Source organism: Drosophila montana, unplaced genomic scaffold, assembly GCF_035044405.1.
Source record: "Drosophila montana isolate Dmon_TW-CO22-7 unplaced genomic scaffold, ASM3504440v1 contig_2581_1, whole genome shotgun sequence".
In the NCBI taxonomy this organism is placed as follows: Eukaryota; Metazoa; Arthropoda; class Insecta; order Diptera; family Drosophilidae; genus Drosophila; species Drosophila montana.
The window spans coordinates 863,243-881,460 of record NW_026997444.1 but is presented as its reverse complement, the minus strand read 5'-3'; the positions used below and the strand labels follow the sequence as shown (position 1 = coordinate 881,460).

General features: G+C 36.3%; 2 protein-coding genes across 3 annotated transcripts; both read right to left on the bottom strand.

Annotated features, from left to right (window-relative positions):
• Positions 1–3,081: 3,081 nt before the first annotated feature.
• Positions 3,082–4,164, bottom strand: LOC135428925 (C-type lectin 37Db-like). The gene is made up of 2 exons (XM_064683053.1): positions 3,807–4,164; positions 3,082–3,604 (listed from the first exon to the last, which is right to left on the bottom strand). The coding sequence occupies exons 1-2, from the start codon at positions 3,883–3,885 to the stop codon at positions 3,120–3,122; spliced, it is 564 nt and encodes a 187-aa protein (XP_064539123.1). The 5' UTR covers positions 3,886–4,164; the 3' UTR covers positions 3,082–3,119.
• Positions 4,165–4,936: 772 nt separating this feature from the next.
• Positions 4,937–10,941, bottom strand: LOC135428835 (uncharacterized). 2 transcript variants are annotated; one of them, XM_064682949.1, is made up of 5 exons: positions 10,512–10,941; positions 10,345–10,406; positions 9,577–9,745; positions 9,060–9,319; positions 4,937–5,781 (listed from the first exon to the last, which is right to left on the bottom strand). In XM_064682949.1, the coding sequence occupies exons 1-5, from the start codon at positions 10,529–10,531 to the stop codon at positions 5,063–5,065; spliced, it is 1,230 nt and encodes a 409-aa protein (XP_064539019.1). In that variant the 5' UTR covers positions 10,532–10,941; the 3' UTR covers positions 4,937–5,062. The 2 variants fall into 2 exon arrangements, with proteins under 2 accessions (XP_064539019.1, XP_064539018.1); XM_064682948.1 differs by having other exon boundaries at positions 4,938–5,826; positions 9,087–9,319; positions 10,512–10,911.
• Between the last annotated feature and the right edge of the window lie 7,277 nt (positions 10,942–18,218).

Sequence of the window (18,218 nt, the reverse complement as noted above, 5' to 3'; positions counted from 1 at the left end):
GCCATACGAGAAATGCGTTCTTGATTAACCTTGGTGTTTAAAGGCCAATCTTGATGAAATTTTGCAAGGCATATGGCCTTCCTAATGTCTATGTGCTGCAAAGCGCAAGGCTATACATTTCATAAACAACTTTTTCACTATATAGAGATGTATACAGAAAGTAAAAATCGTAGACTAAAGATCTCAATAAAAAAAAAAGAATCAAGTTAAAGTATATATATATATATACTTACGTACTAAAACAGAAAAGTTCTGACTGGAGAGTGGCTTTAACGGCAATTAATACCCCACCACCTCGAGTCAGCCGATCATTTCTATGCAAAATAAAATTATTCGAAAAAACCACAAAATCAGATATGGTTGAATTTAACCATGTTTCTGAAAATGCGATTATATCCGAATCGAAGGAAGTGCTGGCAATGAAAAGATTTTTGAGTTTTGAAATGAGACCTCTGACATTCTGATAATGAATAGAGACTTGGTCAGAAGAGGAAGTTAGTTTTTTGGGGCAGAAATGGTACCCTGTATTGAAGGGACTGGAAGGGTGACAGGCTGGTTACGCTTTTTTGGCTTGAACTCGTGAACAATCATGTGTGGAGGCCAAAATTTGGGATCACAAATGATTGGGAACATATCATGTGAAACATTTATTTTGAATGATGATATTTCACGAGGAGTGGAGAAATTAAATTTAGTAATTGACACGCTAGCAGAATAGGCTAGCAATATAGGCTGCCAATGACTCAGAGGTGGTGTCAGACGAAAGTCGAGACACAAAAACTTGCCTACGAGGGGCAACAACAGTTAACGTAGGCGCTGATGGGGCTGCAGGGAGAACAGGATTTGGTGGGGCTAAAGAGGCACCATGATTGTTTTTAACAATCTGGGCAAGATTGCGCGCAGGTCTACCTTTGCGGCCAGGAGCTGAGGGGGCTGAGGCAGTTTGGCTAACTGGGACAGGTTCAGGTACAGGGTCTAATGGGACTATTTCACGGGATAAAATTGGGGTAATATTTGGGCAGTCGCTCGGAGAAGGCGATAATGACAACATTGGAGATGAATCCAAGTTGCTCGGAAGGGACAACACAGGCAAAGGTGTCTGGACAGACGGAGAGGGCATATATATATATATATATATATATATCAAATATAAATTATAATTATAAATAATCAAAGTCATGGAATGTATGAAAAACCATCCGGACAAATAAATACATTTTGTGACACATTCAATATTTGAAAATATAAACATTTTTTTGATCCAAACTATTTAAAAATTAAAATTATTTGGTTTAGGTCCGGCTTGAGGTATTTAACCCAACTAAGCCGGTTTAATGTTGGGTTCATAGTTTAACGACAAAATATTGATATCTTCGACAGCTTTACGGCTCGTTAATACGGAGTTTGCGGAAAACTGATTCTCCCTATACCGCCATATAATATAGTCGTGCGATCTTGAAAAGACAGCATCATTTAAATACTAAGATATCTTAATAAACAAAAATGTTCATTATACAAAGAACTTAATTTTTTGACCGATCGTTCCGATGGCAGCTATATGATATAGTGGTTCGATATTGATAGGATTTTGCATATATTGAAGGAGCATAGTGAAACTAATAAATGCTGAGTTAGATCAAGATATCTTGAAAAACAAGATATTTTTTCGTTCAAGAGTTTAGTTTTCGACTAATCTGACAGTAAGAAAGAATAAAATAAAAACTCTGCTGATCTAGAAAATATATACTTTATGAGGTCGGAGATGTATCCTTCTATGCTTTACGCATATCATCACAAAATTGAATAACCTCGGCGATTAAACTCGGGTATTAAGCTCCGTTTTCCTGGTTCAAATCGGTGCGCAGTCTTGATATGTGCTTTATTAGGGTCAAAAAGTCTTGTTCATGCTCTATCTATTATTATTATTCTCTTAGCATGTTATAAATAATATGCTTGTTATGTTAAATAAGTCTTTTAATAAATGGAGATCAGAGTTTGTATTGAACTTTTTTGTTAATATATTCGATTGGTTTCAACAGGTTTTTTAACTGCTGCACTTGGGGTGAATAAACGAAAGTTTATCCAGGGAATAAAATTGGGTGCAAATAATAGATTGATAGACTTTTGGATATTAAATTCGAATCAATTTTCAAATATCTTTGTAAAATATATCTAAAGACATGGAGCTTAAGGAAGCATGTGTAGATTAAGGGCGAATACGAATGCGAATTGGTGTGAATAATGTGTAATGTAGACAGCGGAATGCTCTGTCCCATTTTGTTTGTCTCATTAAATGTTCCAAATAGAAAATGTTGCATATCTTGAGGCTGTCGCTAATTGTGTTTGTTATGGCAGTGTGTAAATTTTATTGGGGCTCCGATCTGGATCGAACAGCTGTTAATTAAAGCTTGTTAATGCTATTAAAGCGAGCGAATAAATAATTGAGTAATAAATAATTTGAGCTTTTATAAAGCGGAATCGTTTTGGGCTTGAATCCCGAGCATATATCAAAAATAACAATCTGTAAATCGAGAGCTTATCTAGTTGCGAACAGATTTACTTTTTGATCGAATATTAGATTAATTTTTATACCCTGAACCCATTTAAAATGGTTAAAAAGGGTATAATGTATTTGTGCAAATGTATGTAACAGGCAGATGTCCGTCTGTCCGTCCGTCTGTCCGTACGATTGAACGCAAGGATCTCAGAACCTATAAGAGACTTGAAATTTTAACTGTAGGTCCTCCTAGTTTGTTTCCGATATTCGATAACTTGCCCCGTTTTCAAGTAATCGATACAAATCGATATCGAAATCCTGTTTTTTGGGCAATTTCGGCAAATAATATGAGCTAGAGTCACCAAAATTGACATGACATACTTCTAGAATAGTATATATGTATATATCAAGTATTTTTCATTTTATACCTTACGCCTGTCGGAAGAATAGAGTTTAGGGTATCTCCTAGTCGGGAGCTACCGACTAGAACCTCTGACTTGTTTTAAACTGATTTTTAAAACAGAAACAATATAATCAATAAATAGTTGCAAGTCTTACAAATTAAAAAATGACTTAGCAACAAAAACAAATACTTAGCTTAATACTTATAAGTATAAAACATTTACAAAACCACAATTGAGATTGTTCTGGGAGTATGCGATTGACAAATATAGCTCCTAAGGAAATCACAAGAAAGTGATTTCATGCACGGCCTGGACGAATTCGTATTCTCGATATTAACACAATTTTCGTAGGTATTTGAATTGATTGGCTCTTCATTGTCACACCAATCCACATAGCTTGGCCGCATGCCGCTGGACATGGAAACGTAGTGGCCTTCTTTGCCGAGATCGGTGAGATCCAGCCAATAATTTGTGGAATGTGTCGTATTTTTAATATAACTACTCAATTCGTGAAGAGCTTCTATTTTGGACAGGCTTATTAAATGGCCACCAATACTGTGGCAATTGTGCAGAGCCGTGTACCAGGTGACGAATCCCGCTTCAGGTATATAGTAATATCCGGTTCCGAACTTCTTGAACAACGGCGAGGGATTGTAACCTGCCGGTATGCCCAGCCGACTTATAGTTATAGCTGTTGATGGTTCTGAAAAAGACGATTATTTGATTATAATTATAATAATTATATACTTTAACGAATATTTTCGCTTATCATTGTAACCATGTAACCACTTTATCGGTTCAAATCAGATGTTTAAATTTTGTGACACGATTAACTATTTCAAGTTTTCAAATGGAAGGACAGCAAAACACAAATGCGTTAAACATATATTTGACTTGAAACTCACCTGCAATGCGAGTCCCTGATATTGACAAGCCCGTCAAAATTTCCAACATCATAAGCGCAGCCAAAGTAGTCCGGAACATTGTAAAGATCCTGGAGAGGGGTCGTCCGTAGAGTCCGGCGTTTCGTTACGTTATGATTTCACCCTGTTTTTTATAAGCTACAACTAGCGTGTGGCGTATACATTAAAACCACATTCAGCAGAATGACGCCTTCGTAATTTTTTATTAGACGAATGACTAATTTAAAGTAACCGGTCTCGATGCAGATATCATGGTTAACTATAGGAAAATAACATTAAATTGTGGGCATATGTAGAATAACAATTTCTATTTATAACTATAAACAAGTGCCGAAGTCAATAACTGCCGAACAGGAGAAGTTTCTTCTATACATTGATTCACGAGGAAGCTTTATGTAATATAGGAATATATGTATTATAGGAAATGCGAATACGCCTAACTCTGGAGTCGATTAAACGATTTTTATGCAAATTGCAGGGCATAAATAATTAATTCGAATATGTTTTTTTAACAATTTTGGGGGGATTTAGTCTTAAATCCTTAAACACAGGATATTAATATCGATGCTTATCGATTTCGTGGAAACTTGCTTTTAATGATTTCAAATAAACTCGATCTGCGGATAAGCTATGTGATATATCTTAGGTTGTTCTTCTTTAAAGATTATTCAAAAACTATTAAAACGATCTTTTTAATTAAAACAATTTTATGACTGATTCTGTATACGAATACGATATAGAAAGTATGACAGCATAGTCTGAGAGTCTGTCAAGTTGCATCGAGATGTCAAGACTCAAAAATCACCCAAAAAATCTATACATTCAATAACTTCATTTTCGATCGATCTGTCAGATCTGTATGATATACTGATCTGATTCAGCTGATCCAGCTACCTTTAGGCGGTTTAACGAATCAAGTTTAGAGGTTGTCCAACGTCTCCTTCAAATTTGTGACAAATTTATAATAAACTATGTTAGGGTAGAAAAACATAGGTGTGTCTGTATTGTTATTAATATCAATTGTAAAATACAAAATAAAATAATTTGTACACAAATTAATTAATAAATAAGTCAAAATGCGACTACAGCTTTTGCATACATGCAAAAGTAAATGTTTTTAGTCGCCAGCATGGACAAATACGAGTATAGCAAGGCACATTTGATTTAAGACAACATAAATTGAACAACAATGTTTAAACAATAAAATGATTAAGTAATAATAACGGGTGTAGAGAGAGCTAATCAACTTGCTTGGCCTCATCTCGATTGCGCTTGAAGGAAACCGAGTGGATGAGAAGCGGAGGCAGGTTGCCGCGCAGCATTTGGAGGCGCTTGCTCTTGACCTGCTCGGGACGACGCAGCTCGTCCTTGGACGAGGAGGTGGAGGTCGCGGACGTTGATATGGAGGCCAGCGATATGGAGCCGGGCAGTATTTCGGTGCTCTGAGTCAACAGCATATTGGAGCGCCGGAAATAGCGAGGCATCGAGTAGTCATCCTGTGAGGCACGCGCCGCATTCGCGTTCTGTATGGAGTAGAGGCTTTGCGAGACGCGATACTTCTCAATGGTCGGCGTGTCCTCGTAGTTCTTCGGCAAGTTGCTGAACGATATGGACGGCACCTCCGGGGTCATGCTGATCTGGCTGCCCGTGCCCGTTATGGCGAATATGTCCGTCTCGCTGGCCGCAACACTCATGTGCGGCACACTCTTGGCGGAGCGCAGAATGCGCTTGGGCGTCGCCGCCAGCCCGGCCACGTTTGGCAGCAGATGCGGATGGCGATCGATGAGACGCGGTCGCAATATCACCTCGTCCAGCATATCCTTGTCATCCTCCTTTTCCTCTTCGGCAATGGGCTCAAACTTCTTCGGCGTCAGCGTCTGGCTGCCCTCCGGCGATGAGTCCGAGGACGCCAATGTGAAGGTAATCCGTTTCTCGGATGTCGTCGGTACGGCTCCGGCTGTTTCCGACTTGGTTGAGTCGGTTGCATCGAGCTGCAGACCAGCTGTAATAAAAACAATTAATTACATTAATTTAAACGCAATTCTGTAAATGACTTTAATAAATGTAGCCCAAAGATATTAGTGTCTATCGACCTCATAGATTATAAGAAATAGAGACTGCTAATATTGGAAATATTGACTTTCGTATATTTTCTATAACTACGCACCTTTCCTCTAGTCAGGCCTCTTAACTAAAAAAAAACTATGACATATTTGTTTACAAAATGAGGACAGTTTAATTTTCGTAAAAAAGACCTTAAATATCTCACTTAAAAACTCCTTACTCTACCTGCCTTGCTATGGCCAATATTGCTGTCCGATTCCTGGCATAACTAATAAAACAATAATAAAAAAATAAAAATAAGAAAATAAAATAAAAGAAATAACTTAAAAGCTCAAACTATTTAATGGTTTAAATGTTCTTTCTCGTTGTTATATCGCACGATATTAATAAATATATGTAAATTATGCATCAGGATACTTTTTGAGTAAATTGCCAGCTTTGCTTTGACATGAGAGTCATCCTGCTGTGACTAACTAAATTAAATTAAATTAAATTAAATAATAAAAGTTGTTCGAGAATTTGGCAGTCAAAGTTTATAGGATGAAAGTTTGATTTTCGTCACTTTATAAAGGCGAAAATACTTGTTCCAAAATGTTATCCTTCTTTTCACACAACTACATATGTGAAATAATTTAAAAAATTATTCAAAGTCAAAGTATGATGGGCGGGAAATTATTTGAAAAGCGTTGTATACAGCTTGAAGTTAAAAATTGGCAAAGATAACACGAGAAAATCTCGAGAAAATGAAAAGTCAAGCTAACTACATTATACATTTTATCAGAGGCGCTTTAATTCTGGAGATGCTTGCTGATAATAATAAACATTGAGGAAACGAATATAATTATATTCATTTATTTTGATGCACACATAGTAAAAAGAAAATATAAACATATAAAAAGAAACAGAAACAGAAACAGGAGAAGAAAAGAATTCCTATCACATTATCAGCGCACAAATTTTATTACTGGTTATCAGCGAAGCAAACAAACCAAGTCAAACTACTTAATTCGAGAATGACAGCTGGGAGATACCCTGTATTTGATGTTATGCAATTTTATTTGCTCTTAGGTGAAATTCTGTAGATCTTTCGCAGGAAAACGGACGGACGATCGACTCAGTTCGTCGCCTGATCAAAAATATATATATATATATACTGTATGGAGTTGGAAATGACATATTCTGCTTGTTACTGGCAAAAAGTTTTGGACTCCAAGCTCCAATGAGGGATTCTTCCCCTCAATAAGAGTCGAGCAACTCATGTCCCTGGCACATCAGACCGTCTCTTAACATTATTATTATTGTTAATTTTATTACTATTGTTAATTTTATTATTGAAAATATTAATATTATTAAATTCATTCATACCCGTTTTGCAATGTGTACAGGGTATAAAACTGATTTACGCGCTGCACTTGTATAGACTTGATAGGAACATTCCCGATTACGGTAAAGTTAACCTTATCTGCTGTGGTGAATGTTCGCAAGGTAACAGAAGCAAAACTCTTCATTTTTTTTCGTTTAGCCCTCGCCTACAATAAATGCAATCATTTTGTTCTTTTAATTCAATTCTTGGTGTTAGTGATTAAATTCTAAATTTATTATTATATATGTATTCAGGAGGCATTCCAGTCACCTTTGAAGAATATATACTCTTGATCCACATCGAGATTGTGAATACTATAAATAGATTAAGTATACTTTCGACAACTGGGCCAACATCGAAGAATATCGATTCCAAATCCTGTTCTCAGCATACAACTTCTTTACTTGGTTTTTTGTCGCGCTTCTCTCAAAAGGTATAAAAGAAAAATTGACTTTTACAACACTATCTTTAGGCACTACATTTTTTGGGAACCGTCTTCCTTTTGATACCCTTGTAGAGGGTATTACAATTGTGACGAACTTCGGCGTGGCAAAGGATTCGCATCAGTTAAGTGGAGAGAGGATTTTGTATGGGGTAAAAAGAATTAATGCGGATTAATAATTTCCAGGTGGACATTACCGTAAACGGCATTGTTATCGCAAGCGTGGAAAATGCTCGATTATTAGACATGTGTTCGCTCGAGTTTGTTTGCATTACCGATTTCATTAGCGCACGAGCAATTTACGTATTCAATGGTAAAAGATGATTTGAAAAATGTAACCAAGTACAATTTGTGCACAACTACTGATTATTTGCTCGACTATCAAAAGGCAAGATAAAGGTCGAGTCTAATAAGTATTGGGTTTATTTTAAAGCTTATCTTTCTAAGAAAGCCTATTAAAGTGATAATTGGGTCTTCCATTACATCAAGCTAATTGCAGAAACAACTATTTTCATCATTTACTCGCGCATTATATAAGTCAGAATAGTTTTGCAAGCTTTTTTCTAAGAAGTCGACATTATTGTAAGTATATTAACTAAATAAGATTATTCAAGCCCAACCATATTCTGAAATCCCAATTTGAATCACAGAAATTCATTTTTTCATCAAGTAATGATTTATGATTACAAACCAATTACAACTAGTTTGCAACAAGCTGGAGTCTGAATAATATCTTTCAATATATTCCAAATTTAAGGACATCAAATGAAAATCAACAAATTAACATTTCTCAAAGCTTGCAGCAGACAGTTCAGCGATGATTGATGACTGATGACATCCATAACAATGCATTAGTTGCCTTTGAGTATATGTTTTGGTTTTCATTACTTTCATTTTTCATTTACCTTTTTTTGTTTTTTTTTCATTCAACATAGAGCTAATCAAGTGATTACAAGGTCTAATAAAGTCCATGATGAAATACATAAGACTTATAGGTAGCTAGGTGCTAACAATACGAATAAGAATAAGAATAATACTACTAAACGCTAACTGAAGGTAAATATTTTCAATTCTCACTCTTTACTGGTTGGTTGGTTGGTTGCCTGGTTATCGATTCTTACGTCTAATTAATGATATTAGGTCACATTTTGTGGTGTAGGTACTAAGTGAAAGTTTTCAATACATAGTTAAGTAAGTATCTTTGGCACTAATACTGCTACCCACAGCTTGGAACTTGTTATGGGTTCTGTTTAACTCAAGTAGAACTTAACCTTCGGCACGCCGCCAGAGACGATGCTACTGCTGCGCGTGCTCTTACCGCTAGTCTTGCCACTGGCCCCCCCACTTGGAACAATCTGGGCATGACTTTGGGCGTGGCTGTGCCCCTCATTACCTTCCAGACGTCGCAACAGGCGCTCCTGTTCGCTGAGACGCGGCGTGGTGGGTGCCTCCTTATTGGGCGAGTGGATGCCCGCCAGGTAGGTCTTCGTGCTGATGCGGTTCAGCTTGGTTGGCTGATGGTCCTGGAAGATCTGCGAGTTGGCGAACACCGCCAGTATCTCTGGGCCAAGCATGGGCACATTCGTCTGCGTCACGCGGCGATAATCCTCTTCGTGTATTTTGGCACTGTGCAAAAATACACAAACATTAAATATAGATAAATAATACAATTGAGCGAGAGAAAAAAAGAAAACCATATACATAGCTGCCAATGCAAATAGCAAATATTGCATTTGGCCGAGCGCTGTGCCATCATCATTTCCCCAGTGTCCGGCAAATCAGATTCGCAGGCAAATGAATCAAAGCGTGCGACTGACCAATTGACAGCAACTAACTAATAAATTAGCAAATGTCGGCGCTTCGCTTGCTCTGGCAATTAGTACCTCATTAGGCCCGAGTTGCCACGACCCAGCGGCTGATTGCAAATTGGGTGTGGCACAGTCAGTAGATGCTGGTTATTGTCCGGCGGCCCAGCATGTTGAGCGCGGCCAATAATCGTGCCACTCTTCTGGGCCGATAGATATTCCTCATCGTCTTCGGCATTATAGTTGGCTGTGAAGCAATGCAAATAGATACTGTTATTTCACATTATCTGCAATTGGCCTTATTATTGGCAATCATTAGTGCGATGTCTACCTTATGTAAGTAGCTGATGTCTCTTTAACATTATTGTTATTTCTTCATTGCCATACAATCTGATTTATTTTGCCCATTCTGTCGGCAGTCTATTAAATTATAATAATTTCAATCGAATCGATTTGCTTGTTTTTTTTGTGCACACATTTTAAATGCCAATCACGGCCCGCCCGCCACCTACCGGACACTTCATGCACACTTCGCACACACACACACACACACACGCATACATATATACGTCGCTGTGTGTTTGGGCATGTTCAAGAGTAGACTGTCCATGTCTGTCGCATAACTTTACGGCTTAAACACAAAATATACGCATACATTCAAGCAACTATGTATGTTACATATGTATTTATATATATACATATATATATATGCATATGTATGTACATAGCAACACGTAGGTAAACATGCACCGGCTAGCCCTCAACTCTCCAACAAAAAGATGAGGCCCCCTCCCCCCCTCAATGAGAGTGAACAGAAAAGCTACATAAATGTAAATTGAGACTTACCGATTGATTCATCATAACAAAACCGTTCTTCAAAGCAGTTCCAGTAGAAATCTTCCAAGCAGCTGAAAGGTGTTTGAAGAGTGCGAGGAAAGGGCAAAGAAAATCAAATGTTAGCAGAAAATGTAAAAATAAAAAATATATAAAAAAAAAGGTTGAGGTCCGCTTACTTTTGACAACAGCGGCACATTTTGGAAGAGACTGGAACGAACAACTTCAAGCGTAGCAGTAACTGAGTTTTATCCCGTTCCCGTTGCGGAATGTTTTCGCTTTGTTTGACTTATTTCTGCTGCTGCGGCTGATTATATGCGGCATGAAATAGCGAAGAAAATTACATTTATGTATTGTCGTGGAATGCGTGTGACTCGTCCGAAAGTTGTTTTTGTGGCGCAGCGTGGAGCGTGGAATCAGCTTGACGTTTTATCGGCAACTGAAGTGGTAGTGCCCAAAAGTATCTCGCAGATAGCATAATGGCAACTCGCTCACACTTGCGTGTTGACAGGCAGAGAGGGAGAGAGAGAGAGAGAGAGCGAGCGCAAGAGAGGGAGAGAGGAGTTTTCTAACTGTCACACCTGTGTGTGCGTTAATGTGGGCTTTGACTTGCTCAATAAAGATCGTGACATACGAAAGCTTTGATTCCGCCTCTGCTCGCAGCTCCAACTCATCCGACATGCACAAATAAACTCCCGCCCGAGTCGTCATCGAAAGTTTTCAGAGAGCACTTCGTTCGGTCGAATGAGAGCTCGAGATCGTAGACTCCACAATGTAGAGTGCGCTTCGAAGCTTACACGCGTCAGCACTCGGGCGGGCGGTTGCTCTTCGCAGCCGAACAAAGGCAATAACAATAACGCGCTCTCTGTCACCAGCATTTCGCCTAACACTGTGACGCAGAAATGGATAGAACAATTTGGAGAGATTCCAACTATACGATACCCTGCCATAAGAATTCCCGTTAATATATACACACACACAGGCTGCGGCTGCGCTCCTTCCGAGCATTATGCAAAATGAGTTCTTGAAAAACTTCGGTTATATATTTATTTTTAAATGCAAATCCTCCCTTCTAAATGGTTAAATTATTTTTAAAAAAATATTATAAAAACTTTTTGCCTTTTTTACCCAATAGGGTCAATAGGTACAGGTCTACCCTGTATAGACGATACATGGGACTCAGTTAGGAAGAGCTTCTAACTTGATCCAGGTCAAAATTTCTGTGAATTATGCATATGGCCCAGCACAGGTTGGTCGGTCGTGATTGAGGGATTTTAAAAAATAGCAAAACATACTTTTAGGCAGAGGTGGGCTTTTAACATTATGCTGGCTTTGCGGACCAGAAAATATACATTCCAAAATAACGTTGTATGTTTAGTTTGCCAAATTCAACAAAACAATACAATTGAACTATTGTTACTATATATAAAAATGGTGCAAAATGAATCATACTGTTTTCTAGTGTATCTGGTTGTTTGTGTTGGTAGACTTTGCTTTATAAAACATTTTGTGGGCAAAGATATTGTCTAAAATCAGAGACTGGCTAAACAAAGTCAAATGAACGCAGGCATTGTTTTAATTAATTAAATACAATTATTTTCAAGTGGAAGTTATAGTAGGCTGATCCTCCAAATGAAAATGAAATCGATTAAAAAGGTATAATATTTATGTGCAAATGTATTTAACAGTCAGATGCATTGAGTAATAAATATTATTCTCTCCGTTTATTACGCAATGAGTCAGATGAAAGCATTTATTGCGAAGTCGACTTGGAAATGTCCATCTCTCTTTTCTTATATCTGTCCTCGAAATTTAAATGAGAGTTAGATACATGCAATTTTGAACGTACCTTCCCAGGCCCCGTGAAGTACTTTTTTGCTTCCGATAATCGAGAACTTGGCCATTGCCTTTTTTTAGGCAATAGGCAAGAGAAGAAGGTTCACAGTCTACCCTAGTCGGGCACTCCCGATTAGAATACTCTTGTTTTATTATGCAAATTTAATTGTCATTACCGGAATATTCTAGCGGAAATTACGTGTGTAGTAAATAAAATGAAAAACCCTACGCTTAACTAAAAAATACCTACCCACATTGCAATCATATGAAAATTAGAAAAGTTGACTGGACAAACTTGTTCAAGAAATCTTTAAAAAAAAACCCAAAAGTTCTGTCTGTGACATTATTGACGCAATTATATTAAGTCCTATGAAATATGTAGACGCTGATCCCACAGGATATTTCAACAATTGATTCGTTTTTTTGTCAAAAGCTTTTATTTAAGCCGTTCTTAATGCGAACTGGATAGCGAAAGGATTACAACGATTTTAAAAAGGTATAAAACTACAAAATCAAACGATATTTACCCGAGATATTCGAAAAAAAATCATCAAAAAAGTTATGATTTTCGAACCGACCCCGTTTTAGTGAAAAACGTGATGTAACCCCTTGCATTTTTCTCAAATTTGGTCAAAAATGTAGATTTTCATGTTTTGAATGCCAATCGATAGTTCACATCGTTAAGCATCCAAATTGTTATATCATTCCAAAATCTGACATTATTATATCGGAGATATTCCAAAAAAACATCAATAAGTATTGACATTACAAACAATTTGTTTTTTGATCGAAAACTTAAAATGAATCCAACGATTTTTGATTTCTTTGCAAGGGTGAGTAAAAAAGACAAGTTCAAGACAAACGGACGGAGATAATTTGCTGCTCAGCATTAATAATTATCTGTCGGTTACAACTTAACAACTTTTAATCAGATTTAAATGATATATAATAAGTTTGGCTAGGTTTCAGCTGAAAATCCGGGTGTGCACTCAACAGGGGGATGTAATCTCGTAGACAAGACAGAAGTCAATATTTTCAGATAATAAATATTAACTGAAGGACTCGAATGCATGAATCTTGAATCATCCAATACCGAATAAAACCCACCCAGACAGATACGAAAAATGATAAGCAAAAACGGGTTTTTTCCATTACCGCACTTTTCCTGTCTTCCCAATTGCAAACGAGTTACTGTTCAAAGCTCAGCATTGGTTTCAGCTCGAAGCGTCGTAAGAGCCGAAGTTCATTAGCAGTCATTAACAACAACTCGGCAGAGTGTATTCACAAACGAAATCCATTTCACAAGTTAACTAATTGGAGATACTTCCCGAGAAGTGAGAGCCAGATTGAAAGCCGATCCAAAATTAATAAAGCTCATTCGGCGCTCCGATTGAATTAGGAACTGAATGTGCAACAATTGAATGATTGTCAATCTCTTTCGACACAAAACGCACTCAAATTTATACTCACTGTAGACGTGAAGTTTCATGTTATCGAGAGACCGCCGAATAATATTGAAAGTGCGTTAAGTGACCAGCCAGGAAATACCCTGCACCAAGCTCTCAGTTGCGGTATAATCGTACTTAATATTAGAATATAGACAAAACAGATATGAAAACAAATATATATTAAGATACTAGCGCGTTTCCCTGGCAAGTTTTGTGCTTCTAATTTTAGATATTTATATTTATTGATTTTTTAAATCCACACCTTGAGCTCTGCATAACACTAGCGAATATTCCGCGGCTTTGTGAAGCACGTGTCAAATAAATTTTCACAAAGATCTCTGAAAATGAGTTTGAAACCGATCGGATAATAAACAAATAAATTTCATACATCCGTTTTCTGGCGATTTACGACAGTTACTGGAAAATGGGTGGAATTGCCAAAATCACTTTGAGCACGTATTCATTTAGTTCCAATGTAGTAAGCAAATCGGATAAAAGTCCATCATCAAGGGGATCTAATTTTTCAGATATAATCCAAAGTTACATTGTAAACAAGGTGCTTCGCAATCGGTACTACCCGGCAGCTCCGACTTTTTTTACACAGGGCATACAGATTTGAGCAGTAAGCTACACCTAACTTATTTGTTTCTATGTTTTACATAAGTAAGTCATAGGTCAAAGTAATACAAACTTTAAACTTTGATATCAAGCAAAGGCAAATAGCATTCCCGCCGCGATCGCATAAATAAATTGTACTTAAAAACAACCCAAGGGAATTACGAAAATAACAATCGCATACTCCACACAATCCAAAGGCGAAAATTAGAAAGATAAACAAGTAAGAACAATGCTAAAAATAACTGCGCAAAACTCTGAACCCACAGTTTAAAGCCGACAAAAAAAAGTATTCTAAAAAGAGATACTTTCAAAATGTGACTGGCATTTTGCGATTTTTGGAGATGAGGATGGAAAAATTTGGTAACCCGAGCTGCAAAACTATGCGAGATATTCGTTAAGAGTAGTTTGTTTGATTCGGATCTAGACAGGTAAATTTAGTTATTTATATTCTGTTTGAACACAATTATAGAAACTACCCGAAACCAATACTCTTTTTTAATTCAAGAAGGGATATCATAATATAAATACATAACACAAAGCCAAATCAACTTAGTCACGCGAAGTGCATGTTTTAAAATTAATTGGACGTACTAATGTCGCAATAACAAAACTATATTGTCATTAAAAAAAGGTAAACTTTGGAACGACATTAAATATTCTGAATTTCAGCTAAGTTAAGGTTGAATTAAAGCATTAATAAATTCGAATATTCAAAATTTCTATTCCATTCATATTGTTTATTTTCATGTAACTTGTGGCTTATAAAATCAAATTTATATCATGCACCAATTAAAGGGTATACTGTCGCCGATAATATCTTTCAATTCTCGATCATGACAAGCTCAATTGATCTAATAATAATTTAAGGGAGCTTGAGATTTGAAATTTTCAATATACACTGAACACTGCATAAAGTAAATATATTCTTGACTGAGCAAAATCGTATCAATTTTAAAGATTTCTTTATTGTTCGTTTTTGCATGATTATTTATTTATTTTTTTTTTTCTTCTCTCGAAATTCTATCTTCATATATCTGCTTCTAGTTTTATTCTTATTTTTACAAAAAAAAAGGATCGATTTTAAGGTTATTCCAAAATGTCCAGGGTAACTTCTAGTCGATACGCCAGCACTCTTTGTTTTGTATGAGTTTGCAGTTTATTTTTGTTGTGCATATTTATTAAGCTATATGCGAACCAATTAAGCACTAAAAACGTGAATGAGAAATAATCTTAGTTCCCTCACTGGAAAATTACCCGCATCTTCATAATGAACAATAATCGTTTTTACTGTCAAAAAAAAAGAAAAAAATGGGAGAAACATGATATATAAGCGTATATATATTTATAAATACACATTCACAAAGGGAGACACCTTTCATTGTTTCACTATATCAAACTGCACATGAGATTTAATAATAAAAAAGCTCGCAGATAATGGAATAGACAATGAGAATTGATGTAATTCTCATTCGTAATTCGCTTAGTTCTGTCCGTAAAATGGGACTTTAATTGACAAATAAAAATAATAATAAAAAATTTTTGTTATTTAGGGAAATTTACTAGTAGTTTCGTATAAATAAGTCTGCTTTCAACATTTTTAAAATGAATTAATCGTTGTGCGAATTGAACGACTACAACACGAAAATTATTTAATATTAATTAAAATCCAATAAAATTAAATACGTGATATAGAACCTATTGAAAATGGGGAAAATGAATGTTTTTTTTAATTTATGTAACTATATATATGCTTGATCAGTATGACAAGCTGAGTATACAAAAGCTTGAAACTTGAAAACTAAAATATATACTCATATTTAACAATCGCCTAAAAAGCTTATCATTTTTATCGATATTTGCTCAAATATCAATAAAGTCTATTTTGAGACATGGTTTTTTTCAAAATTATGAGATTAAGATACACCAAAATTGATAAAGTTTCTGTTATAGTATACTCGAATCGAGTCCATCAACTCAGCGGCATAGTTTAGTGCCCAAACAGAAACACAACAAAAGAATGTCTCGATCAACAAGCCACGACATAAAAATATTTGATTGCCTCATTACAGTCAGCGTCCTAATTGGTAATATCAATAAAGTTCGACGCGTGTTTATCAAAAACTGTACAATCATCGAATAAATATTGCTACAAAAATGCAATAATGAGTGAAAGCAGCAGGAAAAATACTTCGTTCTTATATGTACTTATCAAATCCTTGAAATTCACTAAAAGATTTACTTGTGTACGTCAAAGCACTCAAAATTGTTGCGCGACTCGCAGCAAGTGCGACGAATAGGTCTATGTTGGAGCTATTGACTCAAAGTTGCACGAGCGAAACTCGATTGCACTCGCACTCGATCGCATGATCGCTTCGATCGCTTGCAAAAAAAAAAAAAAACAACAATAAAACACTTGTTTTCAAAACTGTCAAAGCCAAAATCGGGGCCAGTGCATGCTGGTCTGGTCTGGTCTGGTTTTAGTTGTAGTAGATATCAGCCATGAACGTCGAACGTGCAAACGGTTATTGACACCGTCGACCGTCGGCCGTCGGCTTGACCTGAATGTTTCAATAAACATTCTGAACGTAGTTTAGATACATGCAAGCAGACTTGCAAATCAAAAAAGTGGCTAAGAATTGAACTAGCTGCGACCAAGGCAAAGCTTGAAGTTGTTGTCCGTTGTGTGACCGATTTCATTCGGGGAGTTTTTATTAAAGTTAGACAATGATAATGATAAATGTAGCAAGAGTAGGCAAATTCAGAGGCATCTTTTCAGCAGTAAATCTTATTGATCCGGCTATTGATGCTGATCAAAAATATATATATTCTTTATGGGTTCGGAGATGTTTCCTTTCGCCTGTTACATACATTTGCACAAACCCATTATACCCTCTTTACCCCTTTTCTATGGTTTCAAGGTATAAATATAAATAAACCTCTATATCTACAACTGAGGAGTGCTTCACAAAAAATTCATTTTCAAAGTTCTTTATGTAAAATTTTTTGAGATGTGGTTTACACTTTTTGCATAAACTGAGCTTACTCTGTGGTAAATACGACTCAAGAAGTTTTCGAGCGAAGTTTAAAGTTTTGTTCAATTGGCTTCAAGTTTGTTGACAAAAAAAAAATGTTGCATTAAAGTCAGGCCCAGGCAACACTTCGACCTATCGTTCCCATGACTGCTATAAGAAATACTAGTTCGATTATATATGTACTGCCTGCTACATAAAGACGGACCTGGACCTATACAAAGTTTCAAGACGATACAAACAGACAGACAGACGGAAATGGCTATATAAACTCGGCTGTTGATGCTGATCAAGAATATACATATATACTTGATGGGCTCAGAGACGTATCCTTCTCTGCATTATATGACAAAATTATAAAACTCTTAACAGGGATATTAAAATATTTAATATAAATATTTGAAATATTTAAAAGTTTAGCATACCTTTAGCTCAGCTAAAGTAAAACTACTTGCCTTGTCATTATAAGAATATACCTCTAACTTTTCTTAACCTTATCGAGCACAGAGAGTTGGGTATATCCCCGAGAGTTATGCGTAAGATTAATTTCTTTTCAAACATTTAACAATGCGTATTTGTCAGCTATAAAACTGAACAGCTTTCAAAAGATATGAGAACCAACTGAAACGTGGTCAGCACTCGCAGAAAATGTTCTCTCCTAAGTATAACATGTAAGTAAGTTCCCTAGATGTTAGTTCCCACATGGCATTTCTTGCAGTTAATAAATGCAAAAATGCTATTGTGCCTGAACCTTGAGAATATATATCCCCAGTTCCACCTTATTGTTTTTAAATCAATTACGGGGCTCACACACAAATGTATCTGTAGGAATGAGTCATGCAAAAAATTAACTGAATGATTCAAGTCGATTTACATTGAAATTACTTCCTTGAATGAATGATTGAATAAGTGAATGCTCGTTGCCTGCTGCAAATTAGATTTAAAGCAAAATGTT